At 42.8% G+C, this 20,703-nt stretch overlaps 2 protein-coding genes across 2 annotated transcripts; both read left to right on the top strand.

The window, feature by feature from the left end:
- Positions 1–8,686: 8,686 nt before the first annotated feature.
- Positions 8,687–10,865, top strand: LOC146676796 (uncharacterized). Its single transcript, XM_085415167.1, has 6 exons — positions 8,687–8,729; positions 8,858–9,178; positions 9,257–9,616; positions 10,219–10,335; positions 10,607–10,656; positions 10,749–10,865. Exons 1-6 carry the CDS (start codon positions 8,687–8,689, stop codon positions 10,863–10,865), a joined length of 1,008 nt encoding a protein of 335 aa, XP_085271293.1.
- Positions 10,866–16,559: 5,694 nt separating this feature from the next.
- On the top strand, positions 16,560–18,592 carry LOC146676795 (signal-regulatory protein beta-2-like). Its single transcript, XM_085415166.1, has 6 exons — positions 16,560–16,602; positions 16,749–17,075; positions 17,153–17,506; positions 17,695–17,811; positions 18,334–18,383; positions 18,476–18,592. The coding sequence occupies exons 1-6, from the start codon at positions 16,560–16,562 to the stop codon at positions 18,590–18,592; spliced, it is 1,008 nt and encodes a 335-aa protein (XP_085271292.1).
- Positions 18,593–20,703: the final 2,111 nt, after the last annotated feature.

Raw genomic sequence — 20,703 nt, 5'->3', positions numbered from 1 at the left:
CCTCGGCTTACGTCACTAATCCCGAGCCGGAGCCTATGCAGATTGGCCGGTCACGGTTGACACCGGAGGAGAGGGAGCGGCGGCGTCGGGCTCATGCCTGTTTTTACTGTGGCTCGCTGGAACACTTGATTGCTGCATGCCCGAAGGAGGGAAAAGGTGTCGCCCGCCGGTAGAATCGGGGATACGGGTGGGCGGTTCGAATTCTGGTCAGAAACCCCGTTTACAACTCCCTGTCACCTTGGAGATGCTACAGATTACTCATTCATGCACAGCCTTATTAGATTCTGGTTCTGAACAGAATTTAATCAGTCTCGATCTCGCTGAACGATTAGGCGTTCCGCTCGTGCGCCTTGAGCCGCCCATTCCAGTTAGAGCGATTAATAACCAGGTTTTCACTAAAATTTCTTTTCACACTGGTCCAGTGTCACTGTGCACTTCGGGGAATCATAGGGAGAAACTCACCTTTTTTGTCCTCGATTCACCTGATACTCCGCTCACTTTGGGTTATCCCTGGCTGTGCTTACACAATCCGCACTTGGATTGGGAGGGGCAAAGGGTTGTCAGCTGGAGCCCTTTTTGCCACTCCAATTGTCTGACTTCCGCCCGTTTTCCCGGCCCGGGGGAGGCTACGGGGACTGACGAATATGTCCCCGATCTCTCAGGGGTGCCGCCTGAGTATCATGATTTGCGGGAAGTATTCAGTAAGATCAAAGCGCAGTCCCTACCGCCCCATCGCCCTTATGACTGTGCGATTGATTTGCTCCCCGGAGCGTCCCTGCCCAAGAGCCGGTTATATAGTATCTCTAGGCCTGAACGTGCTGCGATGGAGGAGTATATTAGGGATTCACTAGCGGCTGGGTTAATCCGTCCGTCTTCATCCCCCGTGGCGGCTGGGTTTTTTTTTGTAGACAAGAAGGATGGGTCTCTTCGGCCGTGTATTGATTTCAGGGGCTTGAATGACGTCACTATTAAAAATAAGTATCCCTTGCCACTCATTAGCTCCGCTGTTGAATCGCTACAGGGTGCCACGGTGTTCACTAAGTTAGATCTTCGCAATGCTTATCATTTGGTGCGAATCCGTCAGGGAGACGAGTGGAAGACCGCGTTTAACACCCCCCTGGGTCATTTCGAATATCTCGTTATGCCTTTCGGTTTGACGAACGCTCCAGCGGTGTTTCAGGCCCTAATAAATGATGTCCTACGGGATTTCCTCGACCGTTTTGTGTTCGTCTATTTAGATGACATTCTTATTTTTTCTAAAACTTTGGCTGAGCATCATTCACATGTCCGAGCTGTCCTTCAACGCCTCTTGGAAAACAGACTGTATGCCAAGGCTGAGAAATGTGAGTTTCATTTGACATCGGTCTCTTTCCTGGGATACATTTTGGCAGGGGGGCAGGTGAAGACGGATCCGGCTAAGGTGAAGGCGGTCACAGACTGGCCTGTGCCTTCTACTCGCAAGCAACTCCAGGGGTTTTTGGGATTTGCAAATTTCTATCGTCGGTTCATAAGGAACTACAGTCTGGTGGCGGCTCCGCTTACACGCCTTACCTCTACGAAGCTTCCGTTCGGCTGGTCCGCCGAAGCAGACAGCGCGTTCACGAAGCTGAAACATCTGTTTTCTACTGCGCCCATCCTCGCTCAACCCGATCCGTCTAAGGCTTTTATTGTGGAGGTGGATGCTTCTGATGTGGGGGTGGGGGCTGTGCTTTCACAACGTGCCGGCCCCTCCTCTAAGCTACGGCCGTGCGCCTTTTTCTCTCGGCGGCTTTCACCAGCGGAACGGAACTATGATGTGGGGGACCGGGAACTGCTTGCCGTTAAGTTGGCGTTGGAGGAGTGGCGTCATCATCTGGAAGGCGCGGCGCTACCGTTCCTGGTGTGGACGGATCATAAGAACTTGACGTACCTACGCGGTGCGAAGAGGTTGAATGCACGTCAAGCTCGTTGGTCGCTGTTTTTCGCACGTTTTAACTTTTCCATTTCCTATCGCCCGGGTTCCAGAAACACCAAACCGGATGCCCTCTCTCGGCAGTTTGACTCTGACACGGGTCCGGCGGAGTTTTCCACCATTCTTCCGGCCGGCTGTACGGTGGGAGCTATTACCTGGGAGGTGGAGGACGCCATCAACCGGGGCCTCCGGACGGAACCGGATCCGGGCACGGGACCGACTAACCGGCGTTTTGTTCCCGCGGCTGCTCGCTCTAAGGTACTGGAATGGGTGCACGCTTCGAGGTTTGCGTGTCACCCGGGCAGGGGCAGGACGACTTCTATGGTTAAGAGACATTTTTGGTGGGCCACTCTGGACAAAGATGTTCGGGAATATGTGGCTGCGTGCCCTGTGTGTGCCAGGTGTAAGTCGCGTACTCACCGTCCTGCTGGGCTGTTGCAGCCGTTATCTACGCCTCATCGCCCTTGGTCCCACATCGCCCTGGATTTTGTTACGGGACTCCCGGTTTCGGCTGGGAAGACCACTATTCTCTCGGTCGTGGATCGGTTTTCTAAGGCTGCTCATTTCGTCGCTTTGGAGAAGTTGCCCACTGCGGCTGAGACGTCTACGTTGTTGTTGGACCATGTTTTTCGGCTTCATGGCATTCCTGTGGAAATAGTTTCGGACAGGGGTCCGCAGTTCTCGTCCCAAGTTTGGGGTTCTTTTTGCGCTGCTTTGGGGGCCAGGCCTTGTCTGAGCTCTGGTTACCATCCTCAGACGAACGGCCAGACGGAACGTTTAAATCAGGAGCTTGAGGCCGCGCTCCGCTGTGTGACCTGTCATAACCCTGCGACTTGGGCCTCGTATCTGCCGTGGGTGGAATATGCCCACAACTCCTTGGTTTCGTCTGCTACTGGGTTGTCACCGTTCGAGGCCTCTTTGGGTTATCAGCCGCCCCTGTTTCCGGAGGAGGAGGCTGATCTTGCTGTCCCCTCGGTCCAGCATCATCTACAGCGCTGCCGTCGGGTCTGGTCTCGTACGCGGGAGGCGCTGTTGCGAGCTGTGGCTCGCCAACGTAGCTGTGCCGACCGTCGCCGGTCTCCTGCGCCTGTTTACTCACCTGGACAGAAGGTGTGGCTCGCCGCGAAAGACATCCCTCTCAGGGCTTCCTCCCGCAAGTTGTCTCCTCGTTACATCGGCCCCTATTCTGTGGACAGGGTCCTCAGCCCTACGGCTGTCAAGCTCCGTTTGCCTGCTGCCTTGAGGGTTCACCCGGTCTTTCACGTTTCTCAGGTGAAGCTGGTGGTGTCTAGTCGTCTGTGCCCGCCTCCGGTGCCCCCGCCTCCCGCCCGGCTCATTGACGGGCACCCTGCGTTTTCTGTCCGGCGCATTCTGGATGTGCGGCGGCGGGGTAGGGGGCTGCAGTTTTTGGTGGACTGGGAGGGTTATGGGCCGGAGGAGCGTTCTTGGGTTCCTCGTTCTTTGATGCTTGACTCTGTGATGGTTTCTGATTTTCTTAGGTCACGTCGTGGGGCGGGTGCTGGTCGGCCGCCGGGTGGCGTCCCTTGAGGGGGGGTACTGTCATGGTCCGGGTGTGTGCCAGTGTGTCTCCCTCCGAGCCGGCGTCTCCACCCCTGGGAGGGGCCTCAGTGTTTTTGCTGATCGCTTACATCTGTGGGTAATTAGCCGGGGACTCATAAGGCCAGCGTTCTCAGTCTCTCTTCGCCAGATTCTCTGCTAAACATCAGTCAGTGCAGGCCACCACCATAAATTCCCTACGTGTTTTTTTGAATCACCTTGCCTCACTGTATGTTTGTTTTTTGTGCGCCTCCTTTTTCAGCTACACCTAACTGTCAACCCCTGGCGAAGAGCTTCTACTTGGATGCTGGACCTTCTGGCAGTCCCTCAGGCTATTACCAAAATTACCTACCTGCCTCTCTGCCTCCACGCCAGGAGTTTTTGGATTTACACACCCGGACTACTCACCCCTCTATGTCATCTCCGACCTCCGTTGGCAAGTACGCAGTACGAAGGAGGATTCTGAGCCAAACAACATATTCATATGCCTCCTTATCTATGTTTGAACATCTGCATTCTGTTACAGTGACCCCGACCTTTTTCCTGGACCCTTTGTGACTTGCTTTCCAGTCCAATCCCCGGAATAGCTGTCCTCTCTGACCCGGACCAGATCGTTATTTAGTTTAACGTCTACGCTCACCTTTTTGTTTATGAATATTTTGTGTAAACATTAAACATTATTCTTAAAATATATTTACGAGCTGTTCGGCGTCTTGCGTTTGAGTCCTGTCACTCGTCTGAAACGGTCTCGGCCGTAACAATGATAAGCTTCATGTTATGGACGCACAGTTTGAGCACTCAGGTCGCATCAGAGCATCAGGCCGTATAGTGTGAGACCTGCATCGTGACCTATGAACTTCTAACCCCTGAGATTTAATTGTACAGTTTGAGCAGGAGCTGAATAACGTGACTGAAAAAAATCGCAGTGTTTGCCCAGCTTAATGCAGACTGCTTAAACTAAACAAGCTGCTGTTTCACATAATAAACCCTGTCAGCCGCAGTATTGCCTTCTGTTTTAACAGTTAAAGCAGTAGAGACGAGCTGTTTACATGTGCGTGGAACTCTAGCTTGTTTAACCAGGCTAGCTGTTAGCTTATAGCTCACGCTAGCTAACCAGCGAGCAGTTAAAAGGTCAGCCGAAGCTGCACAAAACACCCACAAACTTATCTCACTACAACGTAGCGCCGAAAATATGACTTGCAGCTCGAGCTCGACACAGCGTCTGTAACATAAGACTGACATCCAGCTAACCACAGCTAAAAAGATATTTAGAGACTGTTTCCTCAGGTTACACGAGTTGAGTTGTTTCACGCTGAAAAGTTGGTTGGTTTTGGCTCTCACTGAAGACACCGACGCTGAATACACCGACGCTGATGACATAACTGTTCTTTTGTACTGCTTTTAAGAGAAACATTCTTAGTATATGAGTCCGAGGGTGTTCATCCTCTTCAGCTCTAGCGTAGACTCTGCCATGTTTTCATGTGTTTCTTCTTTCCGTGTGTCCGCTACTTTGAAACACTTGGGCCCAGTGTTGGTCAAGTTACTTGAAAAAAGTAATCAGTAACTAATTACTGATTACTTCCCCAAAAAAGTAATCCCGTTACTTTACTGATTACTTATTTTCAAAAGTAATTAATTACTTAGTTACTTAGTTACTTTTTAAAAACACGATTTACAACCTGAAGAGGTGATAAAGCGATAGATCTTTCAGCCCAATTCTACTTTTTCTGCATAAATCATCATACAAAATGTAATCAAATGGAAAAGTCTCTTTTTTTTTACTTGTTTTATTAGTTTTATTCTTTTAACTTTATGCATCAAGCAAAAATGTAATTATCTGCAACATTCTCTGACTTGAATAAATTAGTTTAACATTTAAACCTATTTTCTGCACATTCCAGCACATAAAATAAAATATTTTTTGTGTTTACACTCACTCTTTCAAATAGATGCAAGTAAAACACAGTAGAAAATAAATAAAGTCAAAGACTCAGCGGTCCTGTTGCTCTATTTTCACCTGTAAAGCAGGACTACGGTAGGCGGAGTTTTACCCTGGTGCAGGTGTGCTGCGGTCAGTTGATGAATCCGCGAGTTTCTCTGTGAGTTTCCCATTACGTCGTAGCTACTCGGTGCTTGTTGGAAGTTTAGGGGTTTTTTTCGCTGTAAAAAGTTTTCTTCCCACGCACAGCGGACACTAATGTTTTTGTCACTTTTTATGGAATCAAACTCAAAGTAAGGTCAGTACTTCCACGCTTTAAACGCTGCACGCTCATACTCTCTCCCACAATCGATATGTGATCCATTGTTGATCTGCACACAGCTGTTGTCACCAACGGCGCACTCGCTTAAGTCACTGTCATGAGACATTCTCGCAAAAAAATCACGGTTTTAGTAACGCAGTAACGCAGCGTTCCTACGGGAAAGTAACGGTAATCTAATTACCGATTTTGCAATAGTAATCCCTTACTTTACTCGTTACTTGAAAAAAGTAATCAGATTACAGTAACGCGTTACTGCCCATCTCTGCTTGGGCCGCTCTGTCCGCCACAGGCTGTATCCCAATTCAGGGTCTGCAGCCTTAAAGGCCGCATTTTAAGGCCGATTACGTCACAGCGACGCGACGAAGGCTGCCCCAATTTGAAGGCTGCTCGAAATGCGGTCCTCAAATGCGTCCTTCATTTCCCTGAATTTCAAGGACGTGGCGGTGTAGACTTCGTGGCCCAACATATCCCAGAATGCATAGCGCGGCGGTGGGTGTGGATAATTTTGCCGAAAAAAAACGGTGGAAGAGGGGCGCCCGAAGAGTAAACTTTAAGTAAGTACTGAATATATTGTCACTTATTTATGTGCAAATGTTTAATAACGAAGAACATTAAAACATGACTGTTGGCCAAATGTTGGCAAAGTTATGTGACATTAGTGACGTTTGTACTAACTTGGTTTTAAAGCCTTTACTTTAAAATATACGCCGTTCAATAGCTGAGCTTAATCTTACAGAGAATGATCAAAGCTCATGTTGAAACAAACAAACAAATGAACAAAAGATTTTCTCCTTCATTTCTGTCAAACAAAGCTGTATGACACGTTTCCAGCTGTTAGTATCATGGTTGCTAGGCAACCTGGGCAGCGCAACGGAGGCTAGACCATCCCATTTCACAAGCCTCGCACTTCTGGCCTTAGTGGCCTAAAGTACACGGCCCTTGAGGATCGTTGAGGCTGCGTACTTTGAGGCTGCAGACCCTGAATTGGGATACAAACTGGTCATGTGACTGCATGACCACATCTGATTGGTAAAAAAGTTACCGGAAACTCCACTGGCGGCATGTTATCTAATGTGTTAAACTAATTATTTTTTAAAAAGTAACAAATCGAATTTTGCAAATGTAGCGGAGTAAAAGTACCGTTTCTTCTTCACAAATCTGCTCAAGTAAAAGTAAAAAGGATCGTGCAAAAAATGTACTTTAAAAGTAATTTTTTTTTCAAAAACTTACTCAAGTAAATGTAACGGAGTAAATGTAATTCGTTACTACCCACCTCTGGTATACATAGTATTACAGTAGTGCAATATTATCATGATGGTTTCATCACATGATTCAGTGATTTCAGCCTAATAGTTCAATCAGTCCCCCCACCTCAGCATTCGAATGCCTATAACAAAAGCGCTGGGATAAGGTTTCATTCACACTTTACTCTTATCAAATCAAAAATTTGTTGTCACAAGGGCAGAACAGACCCAGGGCAGACAAGCTGAATTCAGAATACAAGACACATGTTTATTTACAATAACACACCTGGTCCACCACCTCCGGCTGCCGAGGTGCCCCACACGGATCCTCCACTGCTTCCCCATCCGCAGCATATGCCTGTGGTGATGGCGGTGGTGGTGTCCACAGCAGCACCACCAGATTCGCTCAGTTTGATGCCGCAGCTCTTCCCGCTGGCGGCGCACCTCTCCTGTTCCCCCCGCATGACCGCCATATTGGCCACCAGCTGAGCCAGCTCCTCCCTTTTCTGGCTCTCTCATGGGCCTGCCGTCTGCCTCATGGATTTCAGCACCAATGTGGCGTAACTGAGACACGGCGGGACCACAGATTCGGTGTTAGAGCCATTTTATTTATTCTGGCTCCAGCTCTCGGCTGTCAGTCGCACCACATCACACCACAAAACTAACTCACAACAACCCCAATTCCCCTTATGTAGGTCGGCAGGGGCAATTGCGGACCACCACACCTAAAGGGGGGGCCTACCAAGTGTGGGTGTTATGGAGAACAGTTTAAGAGTTTGATCTTTATTGCCTCACTAAAATGTGTTTGTCCTATTGTGGCCACTGGAGCTTTGATTATGCACTTGAATTCATAGGAGTAAGAAAACAACATTCAATTCACTGCAGTCTATTGACATCTAGCGGTGAGATAGTACACACTCTGCTTAAATGGCATTTCTATTTTCTTTGTATTTAGAAATCTTAAAACAAAATTTCAATCTTTCATTGAATCTGTGACTCAGATTTTAAAACGATGCATCAAATTTTTCAACAAGTCAGATAAAGAAGGCCTGTCTTGACCATTAAATATATACCCATTATCCCTGATTGGGATTTTAGGTTTTGCCAAGCTAGCGGATGCAAAGAAAGAATGCCTATTTCTAATTAGAAAGCAAATCATGGCTAAAATTTTGTAGTTCGCCATCATTCTGGATTTACCTCTGGCTGCACTATGGAGTTGACATGTGTGATTTCTATTAACATATGTCATTAATGCTGATTAAATTTGCTACATAAAAATACCCATATTAATTCATTCTGATCTTCTTTGGGTAAGGGGCATTGGTTCAAGATGCTTTTGAGCTCTACAGGAGACAAAATGTAGAGTTCTGACTCTGAAATGCAAATTATGATGTATTTGAAGTATTAGTAACATAAGACCCAATATAATATCTTTTTTATTGACATAAATTGAGTGAAAAGTAAAAATTGAACAATCAATTGCAATAGAAGATGAAAGAGAGGTAATACATTTTACAAAGCACCGGAGGAGTTAAATGTGACAGGAAGTGTACATCTGAATGTATTCTGGCTTAACCAATCAGATACAATTTTCCATCTGACCTGAAACAATCATCTCACCTCCTTCACTCAGTGAATTACCAGTAAGGTCCACGACAAGAAGCAGTGTCAGGATGATCGTCTTCTGGGTTACATTGTTTTGTCTTCATGAAGGATGTAAGTGTTTTTTTTTTTTATTTTATCTAAAAATGTATCTGTTAACAATTTACACACCAATAGATTTGCGATTGACAGTTACCATGTAAAAAAATGTTTTACTTTTCCATCTCTTTTCCTTAATTCAGATTCTCTGGTTCCAGTTGAAACTGTTCAGCTTGGTGAACCAGCAACCTTAACATGTGCTATTCCCAAAGAGCTCAGCATTAGAGGAGTCAACTGGTACAAGCAGAGTGTCGGGGATACTCTTAAATTAATAGTTACACTGTATAAATCTACAGCTGATTTTGGTCCTGGATTTTCGAGCTTAAGATTCGGAGTATACGATGGTAAGAATTTTACCAGCTTGACAATTTTAAAGACAGTTCAAGAGGATGAGGGACTCTATCACTGTGCAAACACAGAATGGATTGGAACTACATGGAGTGGGACGTATTTGTTAGTAAAAGGTAATAAGCCAACCTACTTTTACAAACTTTGAAAATTTGTCCAAGCATGTTTTGAAGAATGTCTTTGTAATTGCACAGGAAACACTCAGAGGACATCAAACTATGCAGTCAGTCAGTTGCTGATAGAATCAAATCCAGTCCGTCCAGGAGACACAATGACGCTCCAGTGTTCAGTCTTCTCTGACTCTGACAACAAGACATGTCCAGGAGGTCTCAATATTATCTGGGTCAGAGAGGGATCAAATAAATCTCAACCAAACATCATCTACACTGACAGAAACAGAAGTAATGGATGTGAGAATCGATCAGAGACTCAGAAGACATGTGTTTATCGCTTCTCTAAGAACGTCAGCTCCTCTGATGCTGGGACTTACTACTGTGCTGTGGCCACATGTGGGGAGATATTATTTGGAAATGGAGCTAAACTAGATATCCAAGGTAGCTCTATCAATCAATCATAATTAACTATTACCAATTTTTAGTGAACGTTCACAGCAATGTCATTATTGGGTGACATTGCTGTTGAGTAGTGGAAGTTATATGCCAAATATGTTGATAATGTAATGTGTAAATATTTGTTAATGTTTTGTTAATTTTTGACACTTAGGAGATGTGTTTATTGTATATATTTTAAATTTTTCATGATTAGTCTATTCTTTGTATGTTTTGTTTATATTCTCTGTTAATAGTTAGTGTTTATTTGTTCCCTTTGTGTTCCCACTGTGTAGTTATAGCTGAGTGTTATTTACTGTCTTGCTAAGTTCACCTCTTCCTTGTTTTCCATTTCTGTGTCTCATTCCCCTGATTAGTGTTCGGTGCGTCTGTGAGTATAAATAGTGATGTCTTCTCTTGTCCTTTGTCAAACTGTCTGTTGGAGTTCTGTTTGCCTTTTGTATGTGTACTTTTAATTTTTTTTTTTTTTTACATATTTTTCTGTCACCCAAAAATAAAGGCAGGCTTTTGTTTGTAATGTAATAATGTGACAGATTGTGAACAACAGGAGCAAGGCTGAAAATTATTTTTCTGTTTGTTTTTTGTAGTGTTACCCACACAGTCAGCATTTATTCAGCTGACAATATTAATAGTATTTTTGGCAATTTCTGTCATTGGAAACGTGTTCCTCATCTGCAACCGAAGAGTATGTAAAAAACTTCAAAGTAAGTGTTACGAGAAACTGAAAATATTTAAAAGATGAAACTTGTGCAAATTATATTGAAATGATGAAAAGACTGATACATCTTATATATATATTATATATTATAATTATAATGTAAAATATAATGTAAAAGGCCCTAGCAGTGCTTAAGTTCTGCAAATAACTTATTTCTTTAAGTGAGATTTTTATCAATGACAAAACGTTCTCAGGGACATGCAATAGTAAGTTAATTTCACTAATATATATATTTTTATTATTTTGTTTATCCTAAGGAAAAGAAAGTGCTATAGCATATGCACAAACTGACACCTCATGCCAACCAGTAAGTGATCAAAATTAGTGTTATTCACTTCAAATATGTCAGAAAATGTTAAATGCCACTTCATAGATAACATGTTTTATGTTACCACACAGACTGTCGTGGATGAAGAACTAAACTACGCTGCACTGAATTTCTCTGAAAGAAAAACAAGAGGAAGAAGGAAGAGAGAGTGTGCTGAAGACAGTGTCTACTCTCATGTTAAATGCTGATGGTAATAACGATGTTTAGCATCTCCTGAAATTAAAATTGATCCTGACATCTTGTTTTTGTTTGGGTTTTTTTATTAATATTTAAAGGTTGACAGTTAATTTTCAATCTTGCTGAAAATACTTTGACTGCCAAAACCTTAAACTTAGTTGTGTTGCATTTCTGGCATTCTTGAGTTTTAATTGTATGAACTGTTTTGTAGTCATGCTTTCTGGAATAAATAAATATACATTTGCCTCAAAAGTGTCTTTTATGTTTAAAGCAAGACAATGCAGGCAAAAAAGAACCCTAAAAGAACAAAAACAATCATTTCAGTACTCAGTATACTAAGTGGACCGGTTTAGCAGATACATGGAGTCATGAACATCCACTACAGTAATGAAATGGAACCATTGGTTTGTAGGGTAAAGCCTCCAGTTCAGTTTTTGTCTGTCTTCTTTACTTGTTTTTTTGGCTTCTTTGTTTGATTTTTTTAACTGAGTGTAACAGATGATGGTTAAATCTGACTGAGAAGACACTGCATGCATATAGCAACCACAACCTAAATCATTTACAAAATAAACATCAAACTGTCTTAAAAGTAGTGATCACGACCACAAATCAAGGGCACAGTAATTACATTCCTGGACAAAGAAGACATGTCTTCCATGGTACACATGTGTACCATGGAATTTCCTGATCAAATTACTGTAATTCTTCAACCATTTGAGTAGAGCAATGCTTAACTGGTTCCGGTAAGTATGTTTAGCTCATTAATTTGGATATTAATTTGTACAAGTTGTTATTATGCGCTATATTTATGTTTACAAGGTACATGGCCTCTAATGTACATATAATTAAGCACATATGGAGACTAAACTTTTAGATGGGGCTGAGTGTGGAACACCTATTAAATTAAAAAATGAAAATGTAAGGTGTGTTTAAAGCATAAAAATTGTATCAAAAAAGTCCTGCAAATGTTCTCTAAAATGCAGAGTGTGACTATAGTGTTAGCTTTCTGCTTGCTTAAGGTTTAAGGGCAAAAATAACAATCACTTAGAGACGGATAAAATTGTAGTTCATAATTTGGACAAATGCAAGAGAAGATGAAATTGAAGTGAAAGGTTTTACAAAGCCCAGGAAGAAGAATTTCGAATCTGTCATCCCCCCATCCATCTTCTGCTCCTTATCTTATATAACCCAATCTTCTCCCCAACCACCTCATCTTGGAAGAGACTGGTCAAGGGGAGAGGCACAGGTGTGCCCTGATGCCTCCTCCTAGTCGAACATTCCTGAAATACCTCTCCCAGGAAGCATCCTAATCAAATGCCTGAACCACCTCAACTGGCTCCTCATGGCTCTACCCTTTAGAGGAAGCTCATTTCAGGTGCTTGTATCCACAACCTTAAGCATCTATTCTGTGTTAACCAATCACATGCATTTTACTGTCTTAGGTAATACAATTATTTCACCTCTTTTAATCACTAAAATACAAGCGAGATCACCAACAACAAGCAGTCTTAAGGATTTTCTTCATCAAGGATGTAAGTGCTCTTTAAATATGTTGTCAAAAAATTGGTATAAGCAGAAAACATGTCATGTGAAGAATAATATAAAATAATTTTGCATTAGACTGTTTCCATATCATATGTATTTGATTCTATGGCCTTTCTTACCTGAAATTTGGTCCCGATTTGCAGAGGCAAATTGTGCGGCAAGAAAGAGAAGTGGACCCAAGAGCAGGCACTGGTTACTGTGAGTGAGTTTATTTACAGGTGTGGGGATACAAACAGAAGAGGGGATGGCATGAACAAAAACTAAGGAAAACCTAAACTGGGAAAACTAAGAAACAAGAAACCAAACCTGAAACGCGAGGAGACTGAGGGCAGAGGTAACACAGGGCACAACAAACAGCTTGGTAAAACATGGTGCTATTTGTCTTATCTCCTTCACGTCACCCCTAACTGGTCAAGGCAGATGGCTGCTCCTCTTTGAGCCTAGATTTGCAGGAGGTTTCTTTCTATTAAAAGGAAGTTTTTCCTTCCCACTGTTGCAGAAGGGTTTACTCAAAGGGGCTCTTATTATAGTTGGGTTTTTTCTGTATGAAGTGCCTTGAGGCAACTGTTGTTGTGATTTGGCGCTATATAAATAAAATTTAATTGAATAAGATTGTGTTTGCCTGTTATTGTGTTCCTGTTTGTGTGATGTTGTAGATTATGCAATTAACAGCATCACTCATAATATCATTATGATCTCACAGTTTACCTAATAAAGAGTTCAGCAGTAGGGGAGTAGTACGGGAAGCATCTGCAGTGATGAGATGATCCTGCAGTGACCCTGTGTTAGTAGCTTTTTGGTAAATGAAGGCTGCTTCTAACAGCTTGGACGAGTTTACGGACACTGTCACCTCCTATATCCACTTCAGTGAGGAGAGCATTGTGCCATTACGCACCAGGGTGAGTTATAACAATGACAAACCCTGGTTTACTCCTAAGCTCAAAAAGCTGTGGCTGGAAAAGAGAAAGGCGTTCAGAAGCGGAGACAGGGACTGCTACAGAGAGGCCAAGTACAGGTTCACTAAAGAAGTGGACGTTGCTAAACATCAGCACTCTGAGAAGATGCAGCAGCAGATCTCAGAGAATGACTCGGCCTCTGTGTGGAAAGGTTTTAGGAATATCACCAACTACAAGCCTAAAACCCCCCACTCCACTGATGACTTGCTCTTGGCCAACACCCTCAACGACTTTTACTGCCGTTTTGATGAGCCATCAGGCAGCCTTCACACCTCCAACGGCCCCAACAATAGAGACACTTTGGACATTCATTCCCCCACCTCTCCCCCCTCCATAGAGCCATCACCACCTTCAAACTGTTCACCTACAACACCCCCCTCCTCACCCCACACAAAAGAGGATTTCACACCACCTCCTCCCACCACAACTCTTCATATTCATGAAGCAGATGTGAGGAAGCAGTTTAAGAGTCTGAATGCTCGGAAAGCTCCCGGCCCAGACGGTGTGTCTCCTGCCACCCTCAGACACTGTGAAAACGAGCTGGCCCCAGTGTTTTCTGGCATTTTCAACTCCTCACTGCAGGCATGTCATGTGCCTGCCTGCTTCAAGTCCTCTACCATAATCCCTGTCCCCAAGAAACCTAGGATCACTGGACTAAATGACTACAGACCCGTGGTTCTGACATCTGTGGTCATGAAGTCATTTGAGCGCCTGGTTCTCTCCTATCTCAAGACCCTCACGGGCCCCCTCCTGGACCCCCTGCAGTTTGCATACAGAGCCAACAGGTCTGTAGATGACGCCATCAACATGGCCCTACACTTCATCCTGCAGCATCTGGACTCCCCAGGAACCTACGCCAGGATCCTGTTTGTGGACTTCAGCTCTGCCTTCAACACCATCCTTCCAGACCATCTCCGAGGCAAGCTTTCCCAGATGAATGTGCCTGATCCCATCTGCCGGTGGATCACTGACTTCCTGACGGACAGGAAGCAGCACGTGAGGCTGGGGAAGAATGTCTCGGACTCCCGGACCATCAGCACCGGCTCCCCTCAGGGCTGTGTTCTTTCTCCTCTGCTCTTCTCCCTGTACACCAACTGCTGCACCTCCACCCACCAGTCTGTCAAGCTAATCAAGTTCGCAGATGACACCACCGTTATTGGACTCATCTCGGACGGGGATGAGTCTGCCTACAGGAGGGAGGTTGAACGTCTGGTGTCCTGGTGCAGCCACAACAACCTGGTGCTGAATGCCCATAAGACAGTGGAGATTATTGTGGACTTCAGGAAGCACACAGCCCCACTCCCCCCCATCATCCTGACTGACACCCCCATCACCTCTGTGGACTCATTCCGCTTCCTGGGTACCACCATCACCCAGGAGCTGAAGTGGGAGCCCACCATCACCTCCGTCATCAAGAAAGCCCAGCAGAGGATGTACTTCCTGAGGCAGCTGAAGAAATTCAACCTGCCAACACGGACGATGATGCAGTTCTACACTGCAATCATCGAGTTCATCCTCACCTCCTCCATCACCGTGTGGTACGCTGGAGCCACTATCAGGGACAAATAGAGACTGCAGCGTGTTGTGCGCTCTGCTGAGAAGGTGATTGGCTGCAGACTCCCATCTTTGCAGGACCTGTACACCTCCAGGACATTGCGGCGTGCAGCTCGGCTCTCAGCTGACCCTTCTCACCCTGGACACAGTCTGTTTGACCCGCTCCCCTCAGGCAGGAGGCTCCGGTCCATTCGCACCAGAACCTCTCGCCATAAGAACAGTTTCTTCCCCTCTGCTGTTGGACACATGAACAATAACCGTATGACTGTTCCCACCACTAACACATGACCCTACGCTGTGTTCACTGCATCATTCCATGTTTTGGCACTGATCACCACCTGCACTCATGTATATATCTACTTAGCACTTTTAATTCTTATTCTTATTTTTATTTTTATTTATTTATTTTTTCATGTCTATTTAAGCGTAATTTATGACAGTATGTTTGCACCGAAGCACCGCAGCAATTTCCTAATGTTGTAAACCTGCTCAACATTTGGCAATAAACCCTTTCTGATTCTGATCTGATTCTGATTCTAAATAGAGAGCTGGCCATGAAAGTAAAACTGTGGATTCTGGATTCTGTGGATTATTTATTGGCACAAATTTTGGGTAATGACTAAAACAGTTAGATCACAGATATAGAGAGCAGAAAAGAGCTCCCAGAGCATATCAGAACTCAATCCTAGAACCTTTCTCCATCATAAGGAGACAGCAGAGGTGGTTCGGAGATCCGGTATTAATCTGGGATGAATCTGGGATTCAGTAAGACACTTCCTTGTCTTACTGACCAATTACTCACCTAGAAATGAACAGCAGGTATTGACAATACACTGAGTGAAAAATTGAGATTTACTGATATATATTTACTATTTTAATATTTCTCTTTCTCTCCATGAGTTGAAATATATTTTTAAAAAAATCTTTTATTGGTCTGCATCACCTGTTCATCATCTCAGCTCATGAAATAGATGGGATGTTTTTAATAGGTCAGGAAAAAAGGCTGTCTTGACCAATAAAGAGTTGATATTATCTCATTATAATACCCATTATTGGGTTCATAGGTTTTGTCAAGCCAGCTGATGCAAAGAAAACATCCATATTCTAATTTAAAAAAATCATGTAGCTTATGCTCAGCATCATTCTGGATTTACCTCTAGCTCCACCGTGGGGTTATCGAGTGAGACTTGACATATCTCATTAATGCTAATTAAATTCGCTACAAAAATTACCAATTGGTTATTATTTTTTATAGGAGCTTAAACCATCTCCTTAGGCCAAGAAACATTGGTTCACCCTGCTCTTCAGCACTTCGGGGTGTCATGACCTCTGAACTATAAAATACCCAACCTGCTCTGAAATGCAGAGTGTGAAATGTTTGAGGTATTTTTTACATAAGATCCAAGAACAAGAAAAAAACATCAAATAAACAGCGTTCAAAAGTAGCCAAAAGTAAAAACTGAATAATTTGGAAAATTGCAATAGAACATGAAAGAGAGGTGGTGTTACAAAGCGCAGGAGGAGGTACTTTAAGTGTACATTTCAGTCTATTCTCTCAGCCAATCAGATACATTTTTGTCATCTGAATACATCTCACCGCCTTCACTCACTAAAATACCAGTAAGGTCCCGAACAAGAAACACTGTCAAAATGCTTGTCCTATGGATTACATTATTTTGTCTTCACAAAGGATGTAAGTGCCTCTTTAAAAAAATTGTCTAAAAATGTTCTCAGTTAAGAATTTATATGTCTGATACATTTGCACAGACTAAACTAGCTTTACAATGGAAAGTTACCACAGCAAAAAAAGTTTATTTTTTCTGTTTTCTCTTATTTCAGATTCTCTGGTTCCAGTTGAAACTGTTCAGCTTGGTGAACCAGCAACCTTGACATGCACTATTCCCAAAGAGTTCAGCGTTAGGGGACTCAAATGGTACAAGCAGAGCATCGGGGATACTCTTAAATTAATAGTTACTCTGATTCAGTCTAAAGCTGATTTTAGTCCTGGATTTTTGAGCTCAAGATTTCGGATAAATAATGATGCAAATTTTAGCAGCTTGACCATTTTGAAGACAGTTCAAGAGGATGAGGCTCACTATCATTGTGCAAACACAGAATGGATTGGAACTACATGGAGTGGGACATATTTGTTAGTAAAAGGTAATAGCCAACCTACTTTTACAAACTTTGAAAATTTTTCTATGCATGTTTGGAAAAATGTGATTTGTATTACACAGGAAAAGATCAGAGGACATCAAACTTTGCAGTCAGTCAGTTACTGATAGAATCAAATCCAGTCCGACCAGGAGACACAATGACGCTCCAGTGTTCAGTCTTCTCTGACTCTGACAACAAGACGTGTCCAGGAGATCTCAATATTCTCTGGGTCAGAGAGGGATCAGATAAATCTCTTCCAAACATCATCTACACTGACAGAAACAGAAGTAATATATGTGATGAAAGATCTGACCCTCAGGATGGATGTGTTTATCGCTTCTCTAAGAAGGTCAGCTCCTCTGATGCTGGGACTTACTACTGTGCTGTGGCCACATGTGGGGAGATATTATTTGGAAGTGGAACTACACTGGTTATTCAAGGTAAGTTTATGATTTATAAATTAATTAGAAAAAATGTGAATTTCAGTTTTAAACAGCCAGTCAGAATTATTAGTAATTTTATGTGCTATTACGTGACATTACTGTCCAATTCTTTAGTTATACAACCAATAATATCAGCAATGATAATGTGTTTTTTTTCAGAATTCATTTTCTTTGATCTTTTGCAGAGTCATCCACAAAATCAGCATTTATTCACCTGGGAGTATTAATTGTTTGTTTGGGCATTTCTGTCATTGGAAATGTTTTCCTCATGTGCAACCGAACAGCAGGTAAACAATTTAAAGGTAAGAAATGTAAGAATCTACAAATATTTGAAAGGCTAAGTGTATTTCAGTTATACTCCCATATGGAAAAGAAATAGTAAAGACTTGCATCAGATGTGGCCTACTTCATATAGTGAATCATATAAGGCTTATATGATTTACTCATGAAAGTGGCCACTTTCTCATTACTTTCATACATTGTTTTAGGAAGTATCCAAAACATACAAGTTTCATTTATATAATTTTTCTAGGGATCTTATATCTGTTTTCACTCTTGTATGTTTTTCATACAAGTTTCGCACAAGACAGATACAAACATTATAAGATCTTTTCCATATGGGCTTAAATGATGGAAATACTAAATATGTATTTATTATATATAGATAATCACATTACAAGAACTACTGTAACCATTGTACACATCATAAATAATTCTTGCAATACTGAGGCCTCCGTAATGATTTTTTGTAGCCTTCATTAGTCAATAAATATTAAGTTCTGAAAATATTTCGTATTTGTCTTTATTATTTATCTTGTTCTTAGGAAAAGAAAATGCTATATCAGATGCACAAACTGGCGCCTCACGCCAACCAGTAAGTGATGAAAATGGATCCTTATTTACTTAAAATATGTCAGAATATATCTATATAGCTACATAGATAACATTTTTTTAATTACTACCCAGACCGTCGTTGATGAAGAACTAAACTATGCTGCGCTGAATTTCTCTGAAAGAAAAACGAGAGGAAGAAAGAAGAGAGAGTGTGCTGAAGACAGTGTCTACTCTCAAGTTAAATGCTGATGTCAATGATAATTTTAAGCATCTCCTCAAATTTATATTGATCCTGATTTTTCCTTGTTAAACATGCTGTATATTGGACTTTTTGGTCTTTTCTTTATTTTTGTGTCTTTTTTAAATCTTAATTAATATTTACAGTCAACAGACACCATCACGGGCAATGTCTCATAGCAACATACTTGTGTTGTATTACATCCTTAATTTTTTCACTGTATTAACTGTTTGTTCTCCTTTTTGCAATAAAGAAAGAATCATGTGGCCAAGAACATTATTTTCAGTGAGTACACAGAAAAAAAAATAAAAACCTACAGTACAGCTTAGAGACCTTAACATGTGAAAGAGCTCAGCAATAGATGGGTCAAATGGTGCAAGCAGATCTGATAGCTAGATAGACCTTTGCATGTTCTCCCCATGTATACATGGGTACTATAGCTTCCTCCTGCAGTCCAAAAGACAAGCACTTAGTGGGATACATCAGAGATTATAAATTGCCTGTAAATGTGAGTGTAAATGGATTTTGCTAATAGTGTGTGTTATTTGCCATAAGTCAATTGAGAGGCATTCCTATCAGAGTAACCAGATTTTAATTATAGTGCTTTTTTAATTTTTTCCAAGACTGAGTACAACATCATCATATAAAAGTCCAGAGCCTCTGTGCAGTGCTTCTAACGCTACACAAAGTTTGCTATTGTACTGTTCAAAAAGTGCTGGGTTTATCTGTCTTTATCTGCCTAAACTGGAGGTCCAAAGAATATTTCCCTCATTGAGAGCTCAGAAAGAGCTGCTGGTGAAGTTTTTGAGTCCTGTTGTTTTTCCTGCTGATGATGTTTCTGAAAATATGTCAGAAACATCATCTGATTATTTATTATCAAATCGGCGTTTTCATCTAAAAACGCTCCGTATCCACACTATTGTTTTCAATCGTTTTCATCCACACACATGCTACGTTCCCGTTCTGTGCATGCATGAAACCCAAGACCATTCGACCTGCATCATTTCCGTCTGCCGTTTATTCACTTTCCGGCTCTGTTGCGGCAAAATGTTGAGGAAAAGTGCCGAGTTTTATCTGGAGCTAGCATGTACAAACTGATAATCTTTAATAGGGCTGTCAAAATTGACAGCAAACAAAACAACTGCTGTACAATGTTGTCCGCCATCTTAGTAGAATTTTTTATTTTTTCTGCCTGTCCCATTTGGTTCTTTAGCCGTCAGAATTGTTGTCTGAAGACCAACAAGGATACCCAATGGATTTATTTTGCCAAATGGATCATCACGGCATTTCCGTATTGGTCCATTTGATCGACCTTTGTTTTTATTATTTATTTTATTTTATTTTCAGTTGTTACAGACGGGACAGACATGAGTGAGGGATAGGAAAGGGAGAAAGAAAGAGGAAGGAAAAGAAAAACAGAAGGGGAGAGGGACAGTGAGAAAGGGGAAAAAAGAAATCTCCTGGATCACCTGTTGAGAGAGAAAGAATAGAAAAAAAGCAAAAAAAAACCCCAAAGCAACATACTAAACACAACACCATCGCATTAATCTAGCTAAGTGTAAACAGCTGTAAATACTAAATATTCAATGTTGCTGTGCAGCACGCAGGACAGACAGCGCACAATGTGCTTTGAAATTAGCAGCCAAGAAAGGTGTAATTTAAGTCTACGAACAGTGAACACGCGTGTGCACACCTGTGTGGATCAGTGCGCTTGTATTCAAAAGGTTTCCCCATGTAATGGTCTGCTAGAGGATGTAGAGAGCCATAGCCCCGTCCCCCAGGGCATGAAGCAGGCATGGAGGAGATCCAGGCCCCAGACATCCAGAGGCCCCAGAGTGCGAGAGCCCAAGGAGGACCACCGGAGGGGCATCCGTGCCACCCTCATGGGAAGGGCTGCGGATCCCCAGACAAGGCATCACCCAGTAGCCACCGAGCAGAAGCTATAGGGGGCTGCACCGGCTGCCGGCAGCCAGCTGTGCCAGAGTGAACCGAGCTGCAGGCCCAGAGGCTTAGTAGAATTGATCACATGACTGCATCATATGACTAAAATGTGCAATCGTTTTCAAAAGCCTCCGTTTTCGCTGTCCACACTGCGATACGAAAACAGCGTTTTCAAATGTAT

The sequence above is a fragment of the Rhamphochromis longiceps genome, linkage group LG2 (assembly GCF_057381845.1).
Source record: "Rhamphochromis longiceps isolate RC_006_pf linkage group LG2, R_longiceps_female_GT1.1, whole genome shotgun sequence".
NCBI lineage: Eukaryota > Metazoa > Chordata > Actinopteri > Cichliformes > Cichlidae > Rhamphochromis > Rhamphochromis longiceps.
The sequence above is the reverse complement of the archived record's forward strand: the minus strand, read 5'-3'. Positions and strand labels throughout refer to the sequence as shown.

Coding starts and splice junctions, on each gene's coding strand:
- LOC146676795 (XM_085415166.1), top strand. CDS start 16,560: ATGCTTGTCCTATGGATTACATTATTTTGTCTTCACAAAGGAT. Junction 17,812..18,333: donor AGCAGGTAAACAATTTAAAG/GTAAGAAATGTA, acceptor TCTTGTTCTTAG/GAAAAGAAAATGCTATATCA. Junction 18,384..18,475: donor CTGGCGCCTCACGCCAACCA/GTAAGTGATGAA, acceptor ATTACTACCCAG/ACCGTCGTTGATGAAGAACT.
- LOC146676796 (XM_085415167.1), top strand. CDS start 8,687: ATGATCGTCTTCTGGGTTACATTGTTTTGTCTTCATGAAGGAT. Junction 8,730..8,857: donor GTTTTGTCTTCATGAAGGAT/GTAAGTGTTTTT, acceptor TCCTTAATTCAG/ATTCTCTGGTTCCAGTTGAA. Junction 9,617..10,218: donor AGCTAAACTAGATATCCAAG/GTAGCTCTATCA, acceptor TGTTTTTTGTAG/TGTTACCCACACAGTCAGCA.